Here is a 23,729-nt window from a genome sequence, read left to right as displayed (position 1 = left end):
AGTTTTTCATTAGCACGACAGGTTGGCCGAGTGGCCGTCTGGTTCCCCAAGAGCGAACCCACAACGCAGCTAAAGTGCTGCTTTTCCGCTTCCGTTTCTAACAAAAAAGGGGAAAAAAGCAAAATATGATTAAGCAACTCTCTTGAGATTTTCTCGTACTCTGACGCGTTGAACGGAAGCACAACCGAGATTTGATCGATGAATTCTCCCACGTTGAGATTTCTCGGGTATTTGAAGCACCTGGAAAAGTGAGTTGAGCCTCGCGGCTCAAGGGTTGCAAGATACTCGAGTTAAATTTACCTCGAGCCGTGGTGGAAAATGTTTCCGCGTTGAGGGTGCCTCTGCTGTGTATGGATATTCGTGATTACAGTCTATTATACGCAGTGGTTAAATTCCCTTAATTAACGGGGCGCACTTACCACACCGCCGTGCCGAGAAAGAACACCGTATGAGCCTTCAGACTTTGACACGTTTCCTTCGATAAAAACTGACTTTACTGAGAAAATTGTGATGGTTTGCTTCCAAAATTTTCGCGCAATTGTGTACGCAATCAAAATCAAATATCTGAAAATTTCTAAGAAAAATGCGCATAAATGTCGTAAAAACTACATGTTTTATCAAAGGAAATTTGGCAACTCTCGAATGTTCATACGGCGTTTTTCCTTAGCACAGCAGCATACTCTGCCGAGTTCCGAGGAATTTGCGCTTTCCAATCGAAACTGAATCGGACGCAAGAGTAAATACATACTTTGTATGAATAGGGTGTTTCAAAAATACATTTTTGGTCTGAAATTTCGGTTCCAAGTAAAAATTTTGGAAGATATATGACAAAAACATAGCTGAGACAAATTTCGAGTCGATCTTTTAATGTTTGGAAAGTGCGCCCCTCCCCCCTCCCTTTTTAGACAAAAATCATCTTTTGTATTTTCATTTTCAGACAATTTTAACTGTTTGGAATATCAGCTCTTAGTAGACAATCTAAAAGACCGAATACCAAATAGAACATATTTAGCAAAAAGGAACCAGCGCGATTACAGTGTTTTCAAATTCATGCAACTTCTTCTTTCCTCCTACAAATACTCAATGTATGTACAGTATTAAATTTACACAATTATTTCCTTTAAAATTAACAATTTTTTGGTGGGAAGCAAAAACCATTTGCTATTCTGAGAGATATTTTAGATAACCGTGAAGAAGCAACATTTTTACAACACTGTAATCGCGCTGGTTCCTTTTCCCTAAATGCGATTCAAATTAGAGTTGTTCAAAATTTTGGCACGATCGGATATTTTCAGGGGGAGCCTACCTTCTTTAAACGCTAAGAATCAATTATGGCTCTTATAAAAAGTTTTTTTTAATCTCTTACTGGACTTGAATCCATTGTGTTTTTTGCGTGTATGGGGGATGCGCACTCCATAAAAATAATCCGGCTGAAATAAAATGAGCTTGGGATAATTAAAGGTCATAATTTCCAATCCGTGTGTTGTTAGACAAGAGGCTACTCGAGAAAGCTCACTGTTTCATCGACCTTGACCTACAGCGCCTTCAGCACGCGAGCAGGCAACTTGACTTACACCGATTATCTCATTACTTGCAGATGCAGTTCCGGCAGGGGTGATGAAGCGCAGCGTGGGCCATACATTCACTGTGAAATGTGTTGTCCGGTTTCGGGAAAACGTAAAATTACCCAGCAACCTATTGTTTCATTGTTTTTCCAAATTTGAATGATAGTCACGCGACTGATCGGTGGTGATTTTTGAAAGTTATAGCAACACTGGGACTCATTCAAATGAGTGTAAAGTAATAGATTTTTATTTATAATGGTGCTATAAATGGGGAACAAAGTAGCACACACTTGTGAGGATCGTCAATGACTGATCATAACGACGACAAACAAATTATTTTTCATTCAATGATAAGTATATCACCTGCTAATTCTGTGAATTTTAATTATTTTACGAATATGCCCACAATCTTGGTGGTAAAATAGGTTTAATTGTATCGATCGAACGATTTCTAAGGGACTTTCAGATGATCGTTGACAATTTTACGAAGATAAAAAAAGATTCGTTCATTAAAACTTCCATGCGGACACTATGGAGTTCCTTTTCTCAAAGCCTCAATGATCTTGGAGTTACTGTTTTCTTCATCCGGAAACGCGGCAGCAAGCACAACGCGTCAAACTCCGACAAGTTAATTGCAATATCTCGATAAGATTTAGCCCGTCAATATTGTGTCAGAATTATCACGGCAAGAACGAAAATACCCACTGGGTTGAAATATCCTCGTCTAGACTTCCTTATCTCGGTTATCTCCTGTGATGCTGGCTGCCAGGGGCTGAGGCTGCCTCGCAAAATTGCTCCTAGATGGAGTATGTCAACAATGAACCAACTGTTCGGCTTCTATTTAAAAAAGGCGTAGGTATCCGTCACTGGTCTACCGGTTTAACAAACCTGCTTTAACAAACTTCCATGCTCTTAGTTTTCATCCTGAACTGGTAAATCCTTGTACCGCCATGCTGAGGAAAAACGCCGAATGAGCCTTCAGACGTTGCCAAATTTCCTCCAATGAAAACCGACTTTACTCAGAAAATTGTGATTGTTTGTTTCCAAAATTTGCGTACAGTTAATTTGTACGGAATTTAGTCTAACATATCTGAAAGTTTAAAGGAAAAATATGCATAACATTCCTAAAAAATAAACGTTTTTATTCGGAGAAATTTGGCAACTCTCGAATGTTCATACGGCGTTCTTCCTTAGCAAGGCAGAATATTAGACCCAGAAAGAGACCGGAAATAACCAAATAATTATGTATTCCGTAAAATTTAGCCCTTCAATGAGCAAAAACTTGTATTGAGGTAAAGAAATTTAGCTGGAGTGGGGCCAAAAAGGCCCTTATCGATACCTCTCCTTTTGTATAACGCTTAATTTTGAAAATTTGGTTGTTACTACTGTCTTCTGTAACACGCCGCCTAGAGCAACGTAGCGCCATGGTCTCCCTTCCCACCTGAGTGCCTCACAATTTTGACGATTCTGGAGGATGCCGGTTCACATAGTGTGTTTCGACTAAGGCGGTAATTAGTGCTTTCCGCAGTAGCACCAGGTAATTGTCGTAACAAGCCGTGTCGGTAGTGTGAAAAAAAATCGCGCACATTGTTATTTACGCATCTCGAGCACGATGTCATCGAATTGTTTTCCCAATCCATACGTTTCCTTGACGAACATTGTCTTGGCCGTCAAGTAATCCAATCTTTAAAGGGGCGCTTCGCACCCTCTAAGAATCGATACGTTGCACTAAAATTTCCGGTTTGAACCTTAGAAATGTTTGTAGTAAGCAACCTGAGAAATTATTACCTGCCGGTCGCCAAAAAGCATTGGAAATCGGCCTGGTATAATGAGTCAGTTGCGATGATCACAGAATCATGTTTTGATGCTTGATTCTAGTAGATCAGCTTAAAATAATAAGATCTGTTCAAACCGCAACTTTCTACGTTCAATATTGACTGAGATAACGCCTTCTGAAAAGTCGGGTTTTTGACGTCATCCACCGCGGTGGTGACACCCTTGGTTTCTTCCACCTTGCTTTCATCCGAGTTTCATGCTAAACAACCATTGCAAATGTGCGTTACTCAACGTGAAACTCGGATGAATGATATTAGCGCCTGTCAGACTGTGGAAATACTACACGCATTGCGCCAAACAGTGCGGTCGGAGGGCACCGCATATTAGCGCCTACAAGACCGCATGAATACTTCTCGCATTGCATCAAAAACAGTGCAGCCGGTCAGTTGACGTAAAACGCATACTATAAGCGCCTTCTGAAAAGTCGGGTTTTTGACGTCATCCACCGCGGTAATGACACCATTGGTTTCTTCCACCTTGCTTTCATCAGTCGGTGTGACGCAAATTTGCACTGATTGTGCAACATTAACCTACGACGAAAGCAAGGTTGAGGAAACGAAGGGTGTCACTGCCGCGATGGATGACGTCATAAACCAATTTTTTCAAAGCTCCATATCTCGGTTAATATTGAACGTAGAGAGTTGCAGAAGTTCGGACGGATCTTATTATTTTTAGCCAATCTACAAGAATCAAGCATCCAAACACGATCCTGTGACCAACGCAACTGAATCATAGTAAAAAAGCCCCCAAAAAACGTATGAAAGGAACTCTGCAACGTCGGGTCGGAAACTGAGATACGGGGGTTAGGGAGTTTCACCTAAGTCGATACTGAGTTTCCTACGGAGAGGAGCTGTTTAAGGTGATTCGACGGTTGCCATTTTTTGTGTCAGAACAACGTGCGATATATCGCATCAATTCATTCCATAATTTCGGCTACTTCTCTTTTTTTTCGAACTCTGAGATCGCACTACTGTTGTCATGAGACCAAAGAATTCATGCACCAAATTTGACAAAAAAATTCAACGAAATAAAGGCAGGGTTTTTTTATAGGAAAAATATCGCATTAGATACTGATATCGAAACTGCACTCGAATGCGATATTCTTCCTCTGAAAACCCCCTGCCTTTAATACGTTGAATTTCTTTGGCAAATTTGGTACATGAATTCTTTAGTCTCGTGACGACAGAAGTGCGATCTCAAAATTCGAAAAAAATAACAAGTAGCTGAAATTATGGAACGAATTTATGCGATACATCGCACGTCGCTCTAACACAAAAAATGGCAACCGTCGAATCACCTCAAGGAGCGGTTACGAATGCTGATTCTAGTCTAACGACCGTTCTGCCGTGCTAAGGAAAAACGCCGTATGAACCTTCAGACGTTGCCAAATTTCCTCTGACAAGACGTAAATTTCCTGGTAAACTTATGAAAAGTTTCCTCCCAATTTTTCAAGTAATTTTGTTTGCAATTTCAACTAAAGATTCTGAACATTTAAAGGAAAAATATTCATAACTCTCCTCGAAAATAAACATTTTATCGAAGGAAATTTGGCAACTCTCAAATGTTCATACGGCTTTCTTCCTTAGGACGGCAGCGTTCGTGAAGCTCTTTTTGTGCAGTTCGGCAACTGTCGGTTCCGGCCGTCGGCGAATCTGGCGGAGCGATTAATCGTCGGGAGCGTTTAATTATTTTTTCCTATCGGTCGAAGATTGTGGCGGCGCCGCATTTCCACGGCAGCAAGGTCGAAGGTCAGCATGTGTAGTTATCCAATTGTCTCGGCCATTACGCGTGCCCCATTCAGACTCCCCTCGTCCCCGTTTGCACAACGGCCTAATGGCCCACTGCAACGGTTTCATCAACGCCTTTTCGCCGGTCGCTGGAATTAGAGTTAAGGACATGCACGAAATGAGACCCTCTTGAGCACCGAAAAAAAAGTGAGGTTGATTTAACATTCTGGATTTAAAAAAAGTGCGCGAGAACTTACGAAATGCTGAATTACCATCGGCGGATCCAGCAAATAGGCAATGTTTTTCTCCATTTAAACCTATGGAAATGTATCGATTCTTGGAGGGGCCAGGTGCCTCGACAAGAATCGATTATTTAACATATGGTTAAATAGAGGGAATCCGTTGTTGCCAGATTGCTGGATCCGCCCCTGTGAATTACCCGCTTAGGCAGTTACTTTAGCAATGCCAAGACGTAAAACTAACTGCTGCGGCTGGTAATTCAGCATTTTACGAGTTCTCTCACTCTTTTTTTACATCCAGAATGTTAAATCAACTTCACTTTTTTTTCCAGTGAGGCCTCCTTACGATAGGAGAGAGCTTTCACTTTCGGGGTTTTACTTCAGTGCTGTCATTTCATTTTATCAGAAAATTCCGAAATAATTCTGATTTCTCGAAACATATTCCGATTTGCCAAAGTTCCGAGAGAAATTCCGAAATACGCCCGGATTCCGAAGTTCCGAAGATCGTCTAATTTGATCAAAAAGTCCCTAAATTTGATCAAATAAATTGTCGAACTGGCGAAAAACCGCAAATGGCTGAAAATTCCGGGGATTCAGAAGATTTCAGGAAAACCTGAAACTACGTAATTTTGTGCGCACTTACGGCTTTCTCATATGTCTCGTTTTCATACAGTTCCGATGAATTTTGCTGTTTTAGCTATTTCAGTGCACCGAAAAAAAAAAGAAGTTGATTTAGGTAACATTCATTCTGGATGTAAAAAAAGTGTGCAAGAACTTATGACAAGCTGAATTACCCGCAAAGGCAGTTACTTTAGCAATGCCAAAATGTAAAACTAACTGCTCTGACTGGTAATTCAGCATTTTACGAGTTCTCTCACACTTTTTTTTACATCCAAAATGCTAAATCAACTTCGCTTTTTTTCCGGTGTGCTTTCATCTAAAAGAGATTCGACGAATTTTGAAGGAGACTCGATTTTGACAGTTTGACCCTCACTGCCCACTTCGCTATCACGGCGGAGCTAGAATCGTTATCGACTTGAGTGCAACTCTTCACCCACCATATGTCAACAGAATTTTCATCACCGTTGGCGGCCTCACATGATAATGCGATTGGATTATCGGTCAGTGTGCTGCCGCCTGCGGCTAATCCGAGACCTTTGAAGTGGTCAGTGTTTACACCATGCAGCTGCAGTCTATAATTAGGCCGGCGTATTGTCGGAAACGGAGGTGAAACAAAAAATACGGGGAAAAATTTTGTCGGACAAGGAAGAGAATACGGTATAGGTGGAAGGAGTAGGGGTAGTGGCGGTTAAAATATAGAGCGTTTGAATGGGCTATTTATGTCAATGTTAATGACTGAGTCAGCGTACGCCGCGCGTGAGGTGAAGGTGCATTGGCTGTTGCCGAATTCGAGGAAACTGCAGTTGGATTGAATGAACAAGATTCAGTCTAACAGTCTTTTACGTTGAATAATTTCGCCTCGTAGCATATTTTTCACCTAAAAATTTAATATATCTGGAGTATTTACTGCGAACACCGTTATGGGGCTACATAAGTCTCGAATTCTTTAAAAACACAAAAATTATGTTGTTGATGAAACTGACTGAAAACTGAGAAAGCGCAAAATTTTAAAAAAATAGGACGCGTTTGGTCCCGCGGCAGAATTGTGGCTGATGAGATGATCAAAGGTCTCGAACACGTCCCATCTTTTAAAATTGTACGCCAGTGAGTCAGTTCCCTCCCCCCCCCCCCCCCAAAAAAAAAAAAATGATTTTTTAAAAAAGATCTGGAGTTTTTAACACCCCCTTCCGCGAAGCACTCGGAACAAAAGTCTGCAGTATCCGTTTTAAAAAAAAGCACGCAACGCTCTGTTCAATCCCCCTCCCCTTCATAATGGCTTTCCACGATGATTTTTTAGTGAAAAATTGCCACCTTGCGTCAAATTTTCATCTCGCATTATTGGAACTTTTTTACGTATGTACGCACACACTAACATACATGCATATCGCAGGCAAATAGTCAAATCAGCCATTATGTCAAATGCCTAGGCAAATAGTCCAATATTCTAGCTTAGGTTGAAATTCTGATTCTTCTCCTAATTTTAGACAAAATAATCAATTAACCCCGTAAGAAAAAATTCTCAGTAAAAATTTGCACTACAAAATAGGATTTTAAACGATTTTTAGCTCCTGAGTAGGCGCTTATCTTGAAATTTTCAGCATGTCAGAGAATACAGCATTTTTAGAATTTCAACATTTAAAAATATGAGAAGCAATTCAAGAGGAAAGAGACAAAAAGAGTTTGTAGGTTTGATGAGATATTTTTCCACAAATATTGACCACTCGTGAGCTCTCCGTCATAAATTCACAAAATTTTGTAGACAATCAAAATTTAGCTATCTGCCTAGGCATTTGACAAAATGCCTGATACACTATTCGCTGGAAAAAAAACACGTTGGATCTAGAGTCCCAGACTCTTAAAAACATCGACAAGAAAAAATACTCCTGATTCAATCAGATTTAAGCTTAAATCAAGAACCAAGCCTCTTAATTTGAGCGGATTTCCTTTTGATTTAAGCTTAAATCTGATTGAATCAAGAGTCTGGACTCCAGATCCAATGTTTTTTTTTTTTTTTTTTTTTTTTTTTTTTTTTTTTTTTTCCCCAGCGTACTTTCCCTATAAAGGTACTCTAGTTGCCCCTATGCCGCAGTTCCGTTTGTCAGAAATATGTCCATTTATTTATATAATTTGGCGGCATCGCGGCGCGCCGACTGCACAAGTGCAGCGCGTCGTTGTGCAGAGCGTTATTTTCTTTGGTCGGCCGCCGCAGATGAGGGGAGAGGTGTAGCATCCGCACCGGCGAAAAAGTTGGCAAAAAAAGATGAACCCGGAGACGGGCGATAATGTAAGCAAGTTCAAGTTTAAATCGCGATCGCAATTTCGCGTGGGACGTGTTATTTGCGCAATGAGTCCCTCCGAATCATCTCGCTCAAAACGCTTATTGGGCTCGCATTTCATCATACCCGCGGTGCGATCAGGCTCCTATTTTCTTCAGTGGTGCGGCGTGCTTTGTGATATATCGATATATGCCATTTAACCTATGGAAAAGTTTTATGGGTCTCTCATGGGTTGTCGTTAGTCTACTAGGTCTGTTAGATTAGAAACCGGATTTTGGTCATAACTAGCCCACAATGCGTCCAAATTACGTTTTCTTGAGCTTTTCTGATAGCTGAAAATATATTTAAGAACGCTACGTTCACAAATTTGAAAAATCCTAATTAGCTTCGTTGGTATTTGGCTTGAAGTGAGGCAACCTCAAGGGTGTTTTGCGATTTTTATGTTTGACCGAACTTGTCTCTCTTTTTTCGGTCTTGCACTACATTTTTCAACCCACACGGATTGGATTGGAGTTTCGTCTTCATATCGTAGCCGTACACTAAAGTATTGTCACCGAACATTATCCTATCCAAAAATGTAGGATCATTGCTAGAACGTTCAAGCAGCTAAAGGGAAATTGACATTTGGTTGGATTTTCGTTCAACGGACAACAATCAAGGGGCAAGTGTACCTGAAACTCGATGCGTGTCTACATATTCTATCAAAATTGTATGCACAGAGCCTTACTCTGTTCAACAAGCTCGGAACGACCATTTTCGAGCACTTTAGCCCGCACTTCTTCCACGTGACAAATGTCAGTTGCCGTTGAGGGTCGATTCCCATGCTCCTCATCTTTGACGAACTCCTGACCAGTTTTGAGTCGTTTAACCTATTTAAAACAGTAGGAACATCTCATACAATGATCACGGTAAGCTTTACTTAGCATATACCAAAAGTTTCGGTGCAAGGTATACCGAGTTTAAAACAAAATTCAATGTTGAATCTTTGCTATATCAGTGATCGCATGATGAAAATCGCAAAATGCACCTGACTTACTCGTATTCAAGATGACACAGAATAAACACTGATAAAAATAAACAAAATCTGTGAACGTAGCATTCTTAAGTATATTTCCAGCTATCAGGAAAGCTCAAGAAAATCTAATTCGGACGCACTGTGGGCTAGTTATGACCAAAATCCGGTTTCTAATCTAACAGACCTCGTATTACCTACCTCCTCTGTCCATCGCAACCTCCTGTTTCCACCATTAGGATCCCTTCAAATCCCTTTTGTCTTCTTTTGCGAACTTGCGTGCTGATTATTGAAATCTATAGGCAAAGCGCTAGACAAAGCGCTAGACAAAGAAGATATAAGGAGTATAGAACGAACCTATTGGTTGAAATGGGTGGTTCTAATAGACTAAGGGAAAAATTGATGGACTAACTATGGGATCTCTTTTGGGTTGCCGTTATTATTAGCCCATTACCTACCACCTTTGTTCATTACAACCTCCTGTTTTCACTAATGGGATCCCTTCATATCCCTTTCGTCTTCTTTGTCTATAGCTTTGTCGATCAATTTCAATAATCGGCCCGCAGAAGGTTTTTTTGCCACTTGACTTTAACTTCGAAAGAAAGTCAATGGGCGAGGCGTGAATAATCGACTATCGATCCGCCATTTAACCTATGGAAAAGGATCGATAAACAGGGTGTTCGTGACGAACACCATAATAATCGATTCTTTACCATAGCTTTAAATAAGGATATATCGCTAATCGATTATTCACCCATCGCCACTGACTTTCTTTCGAAGTTAAAGCCAAAAAACCTTCTGCGGGCTGATTATTGAAATTGATCGACAAAACTAGACAAAAAAGACATAAGGGATATGAAGGGATCCCATTAATGGCAACAGGAGGTTGTAATGAACAAAGGTGGTAGGTAATGGACTAATAAACGGCAACCCAAAAGATATCACATAGTTAGTCCATCAATTTCTCCCTTAGTCTATTAGAACCACCCATTTCAACCAATAGGCTCGTCCCATACTCCCTATATTTTTTTTTGTCTAGCGCTTTGTCTATAGATTTCAATAATCAGCACGTAGGTTCGGCATTTTAAACAAAATTATCGAGATTCCTCGTAATGAAATGGACCTCACGAGATGGGTACATAATCAAGCCTAATTTCACACGGTGCAACTTTCACGGAAAAAGAGGTAGGGGTTGTTGGATGATATGGGCATTTGCAATTAATGATTTTCTGTCATTTGGCATAATTGAATCTTTTGATTGGATCGAGTTTATCAGGAAAGAACCGACCCACATGAAGTTGAAACTGAGAAAAAGGGGTATTTGAAGTTTTATTATTATTATTATTATTACTCTATATAAAGCTGCTGTTCCCACTCACTCTGCCCCCCCTAGAGAAAAATTGGCCGAAGCGATTTCCTTTAAAATTGGTACACGCTTAGCTATTGTAATGAGGAGTTGATTAAAATTATTCCCATTCAAATCCGCTGCCTCGGATGCCCGCAAGAGCGAAAAGTTATTTCTCCATATAGTATTACATTGGAGATACGCGGTTGTTTACGCGCATCGCGCCGAACAGGTTCAATCCTGTTGCGTGACGTCACTGCCTTATAGACGAAATTTAAGGTTTTAGGAGGTATTTTTCGACGAATGTTTGTGGAAATTGGTAAGCGGGGGTATTTTTCTCGGGGGATCTCGAATTTTTGGTCGGATTTTCAAAATCTCAAAATCCAAGATGGCGGCCGTGGCCTAAAATGCTAAGTCGGCTCCTGTTTGATTGATTTTCGTGAAACTCGGTATCCAGGGGTATTTTTCGACGAGAAACTCGAATTTTTGGTCAGATTTTCAAAATTTCAAAATCCAAGATGGCGGCCGTGGCCTAAAATGCTCAGTCGGCTCCTGTTACATCGATTTTCGTGAAACTCGGTATCCAGGGGTATTTTTCGACGAGAAACTCGAATTTTCGGTCAGATTTTCAAAATTTTCAAATCCAAGATGGCGGCCATGGCCTAAAATGCTACCTAAGTCGGCTCCTGTTTGATCGATTTTTGTGAAACTCGGAGATCTAGGGTACTTTTCGACGGGGAACTCGAATTTTTTGTTAGATTTTCAAAATTTCAAAATCCAAGATGGCGGCCGTGGCCTAAAATGCTATATTGCTTCCGGATATCGATCGATTTTTGTGAAATTCGGTATTAGGGGGTATATTTCGACGGGAAATTAGGATTTAAGGTCCGGTTTTCAAAATTCAAAAATCCAAGATGACGAACGTTGTCTAAATTGCTACCTTGGCTTCCGATCCATCAATTTTTGTGAAATTCGGTATTAGGAGGTGTATTTCGACGGGAAATTAGAATTTTAGGTCCGATTTTCAAAATTCAAAAATCAAAAATGGCGAACATGGTCTAAATTGTTATCTCGGCTTCCGATCCATCTATTTTTGTGAAATTCGGTATTAGGAGGTGTATTTCGAAGGGAAATTAGAATTTTAGGTCCGATTTTCAACATTTCCAAATCCAAGATGGCGGCCCCGCTCGAAAACGCGGTCCGGACTCCTAGAACATCAATTTCTGTACAACTTGGTGAAAAAGAAGATTAAGACATAGATGTTGTCTCCTCATCAATGTTAAAAACTGTGCGGGGCGGTGGCGGCTCGCGGAGCGAGTCGCAAGTTCGTCGCGAAGCGTAGAACTGGGGTCCAGGGGCACTCCCCGGCTAGACGTGTCAGCTCGCAAAGCGAGCTAATCACGACTAGTTCTTCCATAAGACTCAATGCAAAAAATAATTTTTAACCCCTCTTTTCACGGAATAATTTTTTTTTTTTTTTGGACTTTGAGTTTTTGGCAGAAGAAAATATAGGACCATTGCAACTCAAAAACATTAGCAACTCAATTTTTTCGGAAATGTGAGTTGGCTCCTCTCTGATAAACTTGGTCCAATTAGCCTAGGCAAAAAGAGTGAATGGACTGCATTTTGCAATTTTATGCCACGACACTTAAACGTCACACGTGGCAAAATTTCACAAGGCACATGAATCTTTTGAAAAATGATGTAAAACATTATTTCAGGGAGAGTTGTCCTATGTAAACCAAATATTAAAAAAAATCGCACATTTTTTTATGTAACTCTGGTTTTACATTTATTTCTTAGATAAAAACAAAAGTTGATCAATTGCCACTTTTACAAATATAAGCAATGATTGGCAGCGAACGCTTTAATAATCGATTCTTTACTACAGCTGCAAATGGGGAAATATCAATACCTAATTGATCATTCACACCTCGCCACCGTTCCACAATGGCCGGCGCGAGTGCAGGGTCTCATATCCCTGTACCTAGCCTAACCGGAACTAACCTCTATCTCCTCCCGAAATCCATCTACGTTGACCCCGGCCAAAAAACCGTGCCCTGCCATGCGCTCAAATTAATCCCGTTGGCGCATTCTTGAATGTGTTTCCAATGACCCTGTACCGGTCTGGTCTCTCCAGGGGATGTTTTCACGAAAAACGCGCATGTTTTCGAATTACCAACCGCTAGTCGACAGCACCAAGCGAGATACGCATCTGCGCACGCTGCGCCACGGAGATGGTAAGGAATGGATTTGAATCTCTTGAACGCGGCAACACAGTCCGTTTTGCTCCCTTGATGACGGAAATCAAACTTATTTGAGCATTGGTCGTTGGTTGCCACTGACGTCATGTACTCTCGAATGCCCAGCAGGTCCAACGTCTGGAATAAATTGAAAACAAAGCTGCCGTGATAGAGAAGAGAGCAGTAAGTGTCGACTTTTCGAAATCGAGTTTCCTTCAAAATTTGTCTAATCTCGTTTAGTTGAAATCGCTGAAATTATTACTAAATTAGCAAAATTCATCCTAATTGTATCAAAACGAAACTTCCCGCTCAAAGAAAACATGGTGGTAATCCCTGGTAAAAATTGGCGATAAGAGCTGCGTTTCAAAATACCATCGGAATTCTTATAGCCGGCTAGAGAAGGCTACAGAAAATCATATAGCTGGCTGTAGAATGCGGAGAAAATCATACGGCCGGGCTATACGAAGCGATAAAAAAGTCGGGCTTTACGCTTTATCGCCTGGCTGTTGCTTTTTCACCATCGATTATAAAAGGCTGTAAGAAATTCATGTGCTTTGGAAATCATTAAGTTTGAAACGGAACCGCCTTAATATTTACAAAACACACGTTATCTTTTCCTTTAATGCATATTTTTTTTTCATCAAGTAAAACGAGAATAATCCATACAGGACGTGCAAACATTTCAAAATCATGAGTTGAATAACGCTGACTCCACAAGATTAAATTTTAGAGCCTAACTCAAAGCGGAGCGGCGACGCACTGGCGCCTACAAACCTAACAGGGATACTTCACGCATTGCGCACTGCGTGAAGTATCCTTGTTAGGTTTGAAGGCGCCAATGCGCGTTCCGCGCTGGCTGCCCGCCTGCCGCACCGCAGCGTGCCACGGCGCTTGAAGCAACTATTTCACACCAGGGGTATTGCACAGTATCATACGAAACCGAAGGCGCTCTACTATAATAGGAATGGCAGGCATCCATCGAAAGTACGAAGCTTTCCTCGCAAAATAAATCAAGATACTACGGCCCAAAAAGAGAGCAGTGGTCCAAAAACTCACTAAGTCCTAGCATCCGTAATTAGTGACGTTTAGCATACACTTTATCGCCTGACTGTGGGTTGCTTAATCGCCATCGGCTATAAAAGCCTATAAGAAACTATTTAGCCGGCTATAGAAGCCATTGGAAATCTTACAGCCGGCCGTAGGTCTATGGTATTTTGGAACACAGATTCTACAGCCAATTTTTACCAAGGATTGCTATCGCGCCTCGCGCTAGCAATACTAGACACGGGAACTAGGTATGTGCACTTTCGAGTTTATTTTTTGGATTCTCTGTTTTCCAACTGATTCAAATTTTTCAGAACCAATATGTTAGATAAAAATGTGAATACGTTTGGTAGGAATTGATTCCAGTAATTTTCATTGCGCGAATCGTGTTCTACGTTAAATTCTAAGGAGTGAACAAACATCAGAATGCTAAGATTCGTATTTTGCCCGGTGGTCCATTCGAATCAAATCAAATAGGTACTGAGCTTATAGCAGATTTTCACTTCAATGAAATGTGAACTCAGACCATGCTTCAATAAAAAAACAATGTGCAAGAGGATTTTTATATTCATAAAAAATTTACCTCAACATGGTGCAAAATAAGGGAGCAAACGTTTCGGTCATGCCGATGGCCTTCATCTTGCAAATTATTTATTATTAAAGCATGGCCTGAGTTCGCATATTATTTTAGTAAAATCAGCTGAAAGCTCAGTATTTTGATTTCATTATGAGCAGCCGAAAGCTCAGTAATGTCGTTACCTCATGAATTATCTCTTTTTTTTTATTTTTAAGAAGAAAAAAATCCTTACACTAAGATTATTTTTGATATGAGAGGCTTCTTTTCTATTGAATTTGACAAATTCGTCCGCTATACGTTGGAGCTCTGGCGAGGTTGGAAAATCTCCGACGGATGGGAAGGACCAACTTGAACTGGGACTGAGTTGTCGGGCTCGCGATCTGCTGAGTGACCGACCCGATTTACTTGATCGGCTAAGAAATTGCAGCCCGAAATGGCGAGCCGTCCTCTCCCGCGGAGTTTTTTTCACGCACACAGCAACCGGATCATTTACGATTGTAACCAGGAATAATGGTAACAAGATCCATTTCGTAACCATTGCACCGGGTAGAATGAATCTGCTGTGAGAAATTTACTGATTATTCACAAGTCCTTGACATTGGGAGGCGTTCCCAAATTACGTACCGCTCTAGGGGGTGAGAGGGATCAGTGCGTTCGTGGCGATTTTGAAAGTTGGCAACACTGTTAATACTCCATTTAAATCCATTAGAAATATCGATTTTAGGTGAAGTATGCTGCTTAACATAGAATCGATTGTTTTACATACATTAAAATGGAGGAAAAATGGTGTCACCAACTCTCAAGAATCACCACTGCAGTACGTACCCCTTTCTATTGTTGCAAATCACACAAAATCCATCTTGTATCATCCTCATTTCTTGAAATGTATCACACTGTTATGAAAGATGCTTAAAATTGTATCCAGGCATATATTCACAAGTCTCCCTCGATTTTTTGAATCTTAAGGTGCTACGTGATTATTAAAGAGGGGTCCGGGGCTTCCTTACGAAGAGTTACGCGGGGGTGGGGGGTAAAAAATGCCGATGAAGTGTATTACGTAATTAATGAACGCTCCCTTATTTTACGAATAATATGTGATGGGCTCAGGCAATGAAAGGGCCCCTCAGGTAGGAGAAGAAAAACAATCATTACATTCAAACACAATACATTGATATGACACGTCATTGCTTACTGTATTAAGCTGATTAGTTTAAGTTAAGAGAAATCATTACTATAGAAGAATCACAGCAGTAGTGAAACTGTGGAGACGTAGTTTGCGACGCTTCAGACTTCCTGTGATGATTAATTTTTTATTTAAAGATGTACGTACCGTTACTTTTTGCAGTGGCGTGGCGTGCTTTTCGATCCATCGATATTTCCCCATTTGAAGCTGTGGTAAATAATCGATTATTAAGGTGTTCACTGCGAACACCTTTTATCGATACTTTTCCATAGGTTTAAGTGGCAGATCAATCGATACATCGCAAAGCACGCCACGCCACTGACTTTTTGGGAAACTTCTCTGATTTTCTTTCCTGGGAGGAGAATGTTCTGCGACTCTTCCGCGATGAAATAAAATGGAAGTGGACATTTTGAGCCGTCACAAGTATAGGTTGCGCGTTTTTACTGTTTTACAATAGACATGAAGAAAATGCACAACGGTTTTTTTTTTTTTTTTTTTTGTCATTTTAGCATGCCTTACATTTTTATAGTAGGCACGCTTCTGATTTCGTTTGATGTAGATTGTGCAGCCAGCCCTATTTTTTATACTTTTCCATTGGTTTTTTTTTGCCAAATCGTGTGGTACAAGTGTTATTTTTTCGTTTTTTATACTTTAAAAACAGTTGGGTTATTTTGGAAAGAAATGAGTCATAATTTAGGAGTTCTGCTAAACGAAAGTAGTGTCTCTGGATAAGCTTTAGTATTTCTGGAAATCGAAGACTAACAGTCTACTTTGATTGTGATAACTTGCCGATCGAGTTCATGTAGAGAAAAATGCTAGTCCCTGCTAAAATAGCGCGTAGAAGAAGATATTTGAAAACAAAATGGTACACGAACTTCCAAATTTCTATTCAACTTCAAAGAAAATTTTAGGAACATGTGTAGTTACCTCCAGCTTTGGGTCACTGAAACACCTACTTTCGATCCCACCGGAGTAAAGCAAACTACAGAAACCAACTGCAACCACTTGATATGTGCGGATTGAACTTTTTGCAAACGTACCTGGGGGAAAACGAAACTATACTTCCACGAAAAACGATACTGTTAATCCCGAAATGAATTTCCTTTTTTTCCCTTCTTTTTTTTACTGCGCGTCGGAAACGTTGACACGTCGTTCACTAACGAGCTCACAATTTATGTAAAAATTGGCATGCTATCCTTTTACTCTTAGGAAATTACGCAAACTGTCAATAAACTTCAATCTTGCATTCTAGAAAGATATGTTAGGTTGCGCATTTGCCGATAATCTTGCAATGAGCGATATTTGTATATTTCTTTTCATCCAATCAAAATGTCTCCTCTTTCTCGAGATAAGTAACTGAAACTGTCAACACTGAGGCATTTTTTGCGCGAGAGGCGCACGGTAGAAAGGTGAATAATTAAAAAGCCTACTTCGAAATAAAAACACATTGGATATGTTTCAAACACGTGGAGAGAGAAAAACACAACTTTGAAACTTTTAGCGTGGATAGAATTGCGTGGCTCCATAGATAGCGTGAGTGATAAAAAAACAAGGGGTTGGTTCCAACGTATGGACGTTGTAGAGCGTTCACCGAGCGAACCTTTTCATTTTTACTAGGATTCAATTGAATGAAACGTTGAATGTACCAAACGTTCATAAATCTGTATTTCCTCCCAAATTTAGCAAAAAGTATTGATATTTGATAACAATTGATACAGATAGCAATGACAAAGTGTTTTTATTATATTTCCTCAAAACTACGCTTATAACCGCTCTTACTGTCAATCAGTATGATTGTTGATCTCATTCAGTGATACATTATATCATGTAGCGCTAAAATAATTCATCAGGAATCCGCATTTGCCGCCTGTCTGTCCACGAATAAACGATTTTTGAGGACGTTTTGTGGTTGTACCACCTGATACTTTTATGTGAGTGCATCACTGAATACCGGATTTGATTGATCGTTAAGTTTGGCCATTTACTCTCACGATTCAAAGCCGCTTATGTTTGAGTAGACAATAATATTACATTGTATCCTTCCTTTGAAAACAAATTTTTACACCCTGAGCATTTTGGGAAAAAACGAGTTGGAGTAATGTCGAATTTAACTAAATTAGTCTCGAACTAAGATCAATCCCAACCTCAATAAAATGCTCCGTCACATAAACCGAAAGCCTTCTTCAATAAACCCAGAAGTTCAACATTGGAAAGTGAACATTCAGTTCAAATAGATTACATTTTGTAATATGGAACCACCTCATGGAAGAGCCAGAGATAGTAATCTCTGGCTCTTCCATAAAAGCACCTCTCTGCATAGGGTACCTATGTTGTTTCCAAAATGCGTCAGAAATATTGGTTGCTTATTGCAAAATGAAATCCGAATGATCTTACTTTCTCCTCCTATTTACTTGAATTTTAGCAATATACAACCACTACGTAGTTTTGAGATTAGTCCTGTCACTTTCTTACGCACTCGATATTGTAATTCAATGAACCATTGAATCCACTTGTGAATATGATATACAACATATTTTCATGTCGACGCCTCATAAAAAACAAGAGTCACGCGCGCTTACGCGAGAGTAAAAAAAGATCATAAATTTGACTGAGATTACAAGATCAAAGCGGACGGATTACTAAACCATTGCTAAATTATTGGTTAAATTTCGAAGAGCTTAGTCACACAGAGTTACATTAAGTGGTTGATAAAATGCTCACTTGAAAATGGGAAATGAGTATATATAGCTTTATAAAAATTAGTGAACTTACATAAGCACCAAAATTTGAAGGTTTAGGGATAAATAATTGAGAGTCTGACATTTTTGTAGCGCTTTTTGATCAATCTTGAATGAAAAATTTTCCACCGAGAGAATATGTTTAATGAACACTAATAAAAATATTCGTGTTCTTGTGTTTCTTTTGGTTCTTATTGGAAGTGAAACACAAACCAACGCAAATTCTATGTCAATTCTGGTACAGTTTGCGGTGAATTTAGCCAAGAAAATAACGGAGAGACTGGGGTAGAAGCATTCCTCTGGCTGAGACGCACAGTGGATCGAGTCAAGAGGAGAGGTCGGACAAAAGTCGGAAACTTTAAAAGCTTACAATTCCGTTTATGCACAATTTTGAGGTTCTAAAAGTGGCTCCATTGGTTTCCTCGTGAAATTTTCTTCTAGAAGCACCCCATATAACTTGAAATGTGACGAAATTAACATCAAAATCTGCAGTTATAATAAACAATTTCATGTCCAACCTCTCTGATTGACTCGACCCACTGTGTGACGTTGGTATTCACCCTTTCGTTTTTTATTACATTTCTTCAAGAAAACTAGCCGGCATTTTCTCTTGAAATCGTCAACCGAATAAGGCTGGAGTTATTTTGTGTTTTGCTTCGGGTATCACCAAACTATTGTGTTGACATTTCTCTCTGTGTATAGGATGAAAAATTAATGAAATGATAAAATTACAAAATATAACGAGTACAACAAAAAATTAACGATATAATAAGAGACCTCTAACATTGTCAGAGTTAGGTTACCTACGCAATAATAATTACGCGAGTAGCATTATTATGTTCAGAAGGGTCAACAACCTCACCTTGAGAGGGATTATAAAAATATAAGAATAAAAAAAATAAAAGAAAAATTAAAAAAGCAATTGAAAACCGTTGCTTGCGTGGAGCTGTCTGTTTTGAGTTACTCTGCGAATCATCCAATCACATAAAAAGCATGAGTTACGAGTGTGAAAGTGCAAATCCTAAAATAAACAATCGATAACGTGATCTCGTAAAACCGATTTTATAGCGGCTCTTCATCTTCGCTACTATCTTCGTCACAGTGTTTTTGTCGGTCAAATTTTTCTGATGCTACTTATGATATAATGTCATGCTTCCCGTTCAGTTGAATAACCCACAAAAATGTTGCCTCTCAAATCGTGGAGGCCGAAGTTCATGTTGAGTTGGAGAACTGAGCATTTGATACTCACAATCAGCGTGCAGCGGACGACATTTGGACCTTCTTTAGCAGAAAGGAACTAAGCCACATCAGCTATTGCCAAATTTGACATAGCAATTTAACTTTTTACAAAAGAACGTTAGTGCGGATCCCTTCGAAAATTTTAAGGAATTTGCTTCGCACTATGCAAAAAATTCACTGACATTTGCACAAAAATCCGCACAACTGTTGCCATGTGAAGAATCAAATTGCCCAATTAAATGTGGCAATAGCTGATGTGGCTTGGTTCCTTTTTGCTTAATATTTCAGATTGTACCACCCACTACACCGAGAAAAGAATGAATTTTATTTTAATTGTGCATTCATGTGAGATCTTAACATAGTTCTACAAGTCTCTAGGAAACAATTTGATAGTCGATCGATCTATTGATAATATTTTAACATTTAGGATGTTTTTTTAAAATATCTTCGAACCTCACATCAGAAGAACTCGGCAAAAGTGAAAATAAACAGGATTTGACAGAAAAAAACATCTACATATCGACTCCATGAATCTGTTACTGCGGATCTATTCGTCAGTCTCGTGAAAATTTGTCGCCACCACCGGGATTCGAACCCTGGACCGATTGACCCAGAGCAAGACGCGCTGACCACTGCATGGGCCAGCCTGGCCGGCTAAACTCAAGATTTTCAGGTTTAAATCGTTCTTTAAGCAACTTGTCGAAAAACGCCGACGTTTATTGCAAAATGACTTCACTGAATCTCAATACTTCACTTTCCACACATCCGCAACACTTCAAACGAGACCGGAAAGGCAATAACCAAAATTTATAGGTGTAATAAATGAACCATTTTCAACCTCATGCCGTTTATTACCTATCTCGCACTTCCTGTGAGGCACGTGTGTCAATTTAGTGTTGAAAGCTCGTCAAAGTTAACAGTAGCACAGTATCTGGTCACAAAAAGTATTGAGGCTGCACTTTTATAAACTTAGAAACCGCACGTGTGGAAATGCGATGTTTATAGCTTAAATAATAATGGTCTATATAGCAAATAAGAATGATAGATTTCATCACATACCAAGGTAATTTTGGCACCGACTAAAAATTATGGTCAAAGACACTATGCGCATGATGCAATTAATTCATAAATGTAGCTCTAGCAGAAACCTGGTCAAATCAACCATACCTCTTTTTGGCACCAAAACAGCCCAGAAGATAGTTGAGCCTGCCATTTATTTCTTCTCGTAGCACACTGGTGCCAAGTGTACTAAAACTATCCGAAATAGTTACCGCCATAACGAGGGCTGATGATTTAAATGTCTCATCATTCTAAATAATTGCACCACACCAAGAAAAATTAAATTCATCATTATAGAAAAAACATTTCCCTCGGCAGTTTTAAGTTTCTTTGAAGATAATACTCATTTTGTTCAGACAGCAAATAACGAAGTCGAGTGAATTATTTGCCTTTAAATTTAATGCGACAACGGAAAACTCCTGTTTGTAATGGATTTTTTGTTGGCTGTTAAAACCGAGGGTTTCTCTTCAAATGGAACATGAAAAACCACTGTAAAGTAAATCATTAACGAGTCTTGTAAAAAAATATTCGTCATATTCAGAAGCAAGGTTTGAGATGCTGTTCCTTTAAACCATTTGCTCTAATGTTGCTGTTCCCTCTCAAAAATATGCATACGTGTAAGTCGCTTTCTCAGCGCGCCAGGGCGCTCTGCGACACCTAATCGTCACGCTTGTCTGTCGACCCTGAGGTCATCTCGTAAATGAAAGCTCGTCATTTCATCATGAATGCCACCTATCCACGATTTTGCTGGACGTCCCCCACATCTTCTCCTAGCGGGTTGAACTTAGAACTTGGCTGTACCTTTCAAAGCGAGAAAAATTAACCATTTTTTATTATCAAAAAATTTCTTTCATGACAACATTTTTCTCACTTTGAAAGGTACAGCCAAGTACTAAGTTTTTAGATTTTTAAAATTATTTACTGTTTTTATCCAACTGAGGAAGGCTAAGTTTTCCGCCTAATCGTTTTGGTGGTACTTATGTAAAAATTAGCCTTGTTACCCCGTTGTTTAAATTGTCATTATTGTATATCTTGTCACGGGCTGCGGAGCATCAAACATATTTAACCACAATCTGCGCCAAAATCAACACTGTTGGTTTGTGTTTCACTTCCTATATTAACCAAACGGAACACAAGAACACGACTATTTCTATCATCAGTGCACGTGAATAATCACCAAAACTAGAACCGAGGTTCCAGACACCAATATAATTTCCCCTTTTAAAACTTTCCCTCTCCAAAAATATAAACCGTGCGTTAGACACAACGGAAAGCATAAAGGTCGCTCGATACACGATCAAATTTGGAACCAATTCCAATCAAAGTAGACCGATGGTCACCATGCAACAGTTCTTTTTGATCAAAATTGGTCAGGACGTCAAATTTTGATCAGAATGGAGTGCCACCACGCATTATTTCCTGCCGCACGAAACGTTCCTGCCAGGTTTTCATTTAAAAACTAGGCGAAGCAACAATTTTACAACTGATGACTCCCGACACTTTGATGGTAATGGAGAATTTGCACACACAAATTTGATTGCTTCATCTGAGAGTGTCTAATGAGCAGAGTTCGCAGTATTTTTCATAATTTTTTTCCGATGTGGGAAATAGTAAAAAAATCGATTTAAAAGTGAGAAAAGTACCGCCTAGTGACGTCATCTGGCATTTCCCATTGAAACACGTGTATTATAGCAGATTGGATCATTTGGTTATATCTTCTCCAACAATGGAGAATTCGCACGCAAATTTTTTAATGCTTCATCTGAAAGTGCCTGAAGAGCTGATTTTGCAGTATTTTACATACTCATTTTTCGATAAGGGAAATAGTATAAAAATATATTTATAAGAGAGAAAATGCACCGTCTAATGACGTCATCTCGCGGCATTTCCCATTTAAACACATGTATTTTACCATAATTGTGCCGTATTTCCTACAATAATTGTTCAATCTATGAACCAAGGGTATCCTCGAGTTCAAATCACTTTGGTAGCGTCCACTTAAACACGAAATCCATCAAATTTCAGACACCTGCAAATTCTCCATTGTTCAATTCATGAACCAAGAGTATCCTCGTGCTCGGTTCACTCAGTAGTTTCCACTCAAACACAAAATCCATCAAATAATTTCAGACACTTGCAAATTCTCCATTGTTCAGTTCATGAACCAACAGTATCCTCGTGCTCAGTTCACTCAGTGGTTTCCACTTAAACACAAAAATTCATCAAATTTCAGACAACTGCAAATTATACATCGGTTCGGGAGTTTGATCGTGTATCGAAGCCTTAACCGGGGTGGCATGAAACGTAAGAAAGAAACGAAAGATTGGAAATTTCAGTGAAATATTTCATGAAATTTCACGAGGCTGTGAAATATTCCATATTTTTCAGGGGCCAGAGTATGCAACCCGCACTCAAACACCCATAAACAGAGGAAAATCACGATTTCAGTGAGATATTTCATGAAATTTCACGAGGCTGTGGAATATTTCATATTATTCAGGGGCCAGAGTATGCAACCCGCACTCAAACACCCAAAAACAGAGGAAAATCACGATTTCTAAAACCTTCGAAACATAAAAAGGAACTGGAATTTTTCAAAATCTTTCACAAATTTCTGAAATTTCATGAAATATTTCACGCGGAATTTCAAGATTTTATTTTTCACGAAATTTCGCCACCCTGGCCTTAACGTGACCGTCGTAAGTTACGTCTTAAGTTATCACGTAAAGAGTCACGTAACGTCTTAAGTTATAGAACTAACCAGAGGCGGCAAGTTGGGTGAGGCCGGCGAGGCAGGCGAGGAGGAGAGCGGGCGCGGCTCGCATGGTTGGTCGTGTGTCGCGCGGGCGGTATCACTGGGAGTTGGAAGGCGTTCTGGGGGCTCGCGCGCCCCTCGGGTTGCGCGGCTGCGGCTCGGGACCGGGACGGTGGGGACGCGGTTGGATCGGCCCCTCGGAAACGACTGAGGCGGGCGCTCGCGCGAGCCGGGACGGGGGATACGCGCAACAGCTGATAACGATTGGGG

General features: G+C 39.8%; 1 protein-coding gene and 1 long non-coding RNA gene across 3 annotated transcripts in view; both read right to left on the bottom strand.

The window, feature by feature from the left end:
- LOC109037833 (carbonic anhydrase 2) overlaps window positions 1-23,724 on the bottom strand; it is a 65,141-nt gene extending 41,417 nt beyond the window's left edge. The window contains exon 1 of one of the 2 annotated variants that reach the window (XM_072305363.1): window positions 23,466-23,724. In XM_072305363.1, coding sequence (XP_072161464.1) covers window positions 23,466-23,529 — 64 coding nt within the window. In that variant the 5' untranslated portion in view covers window positions 23,530-23,724. The remainder of the gene's footprint in view (window positions 1-23,465) is intronic. The other variant, XM_072305364.1, reaches the window with a different exon arrangement.
- Window positions 12,387-16,093, bottom strand: LOC109037841 (uncharacterized). Its single transcript, XR_002009504.2, has 2 exons — window positions 14,718-16,093; window positions 12,387-13,002 (listed from the first exon to the last, which is right to left on the bottom strand). It is a non-coding gene; the product is annotated as an uncharacterized lncRNA (long non-coding RNA).
- Window positions 23,725-23,729: the final 5 nt, after the last annotated feature.

This window comes from Bemisia tabaci, chromosome 10 (assembly GCF_918797505.1).
Source record: "Bemisia tabaci chromosome 10, PGI_BMITA_v3".
Classification (NCBI taxonomy): domain Eukaryota; kingdom Metazoa; phylum Arthropoda; class Insecta; order Hemiptera; family Aleyrodidae; genus Bemisia; species Bemisia tabaci.
The sequence above is the reverse complement of the archived record's forward strand: the minus strand, read 5'-3'. Positions and strand labels throughout refer to the sequence as shown.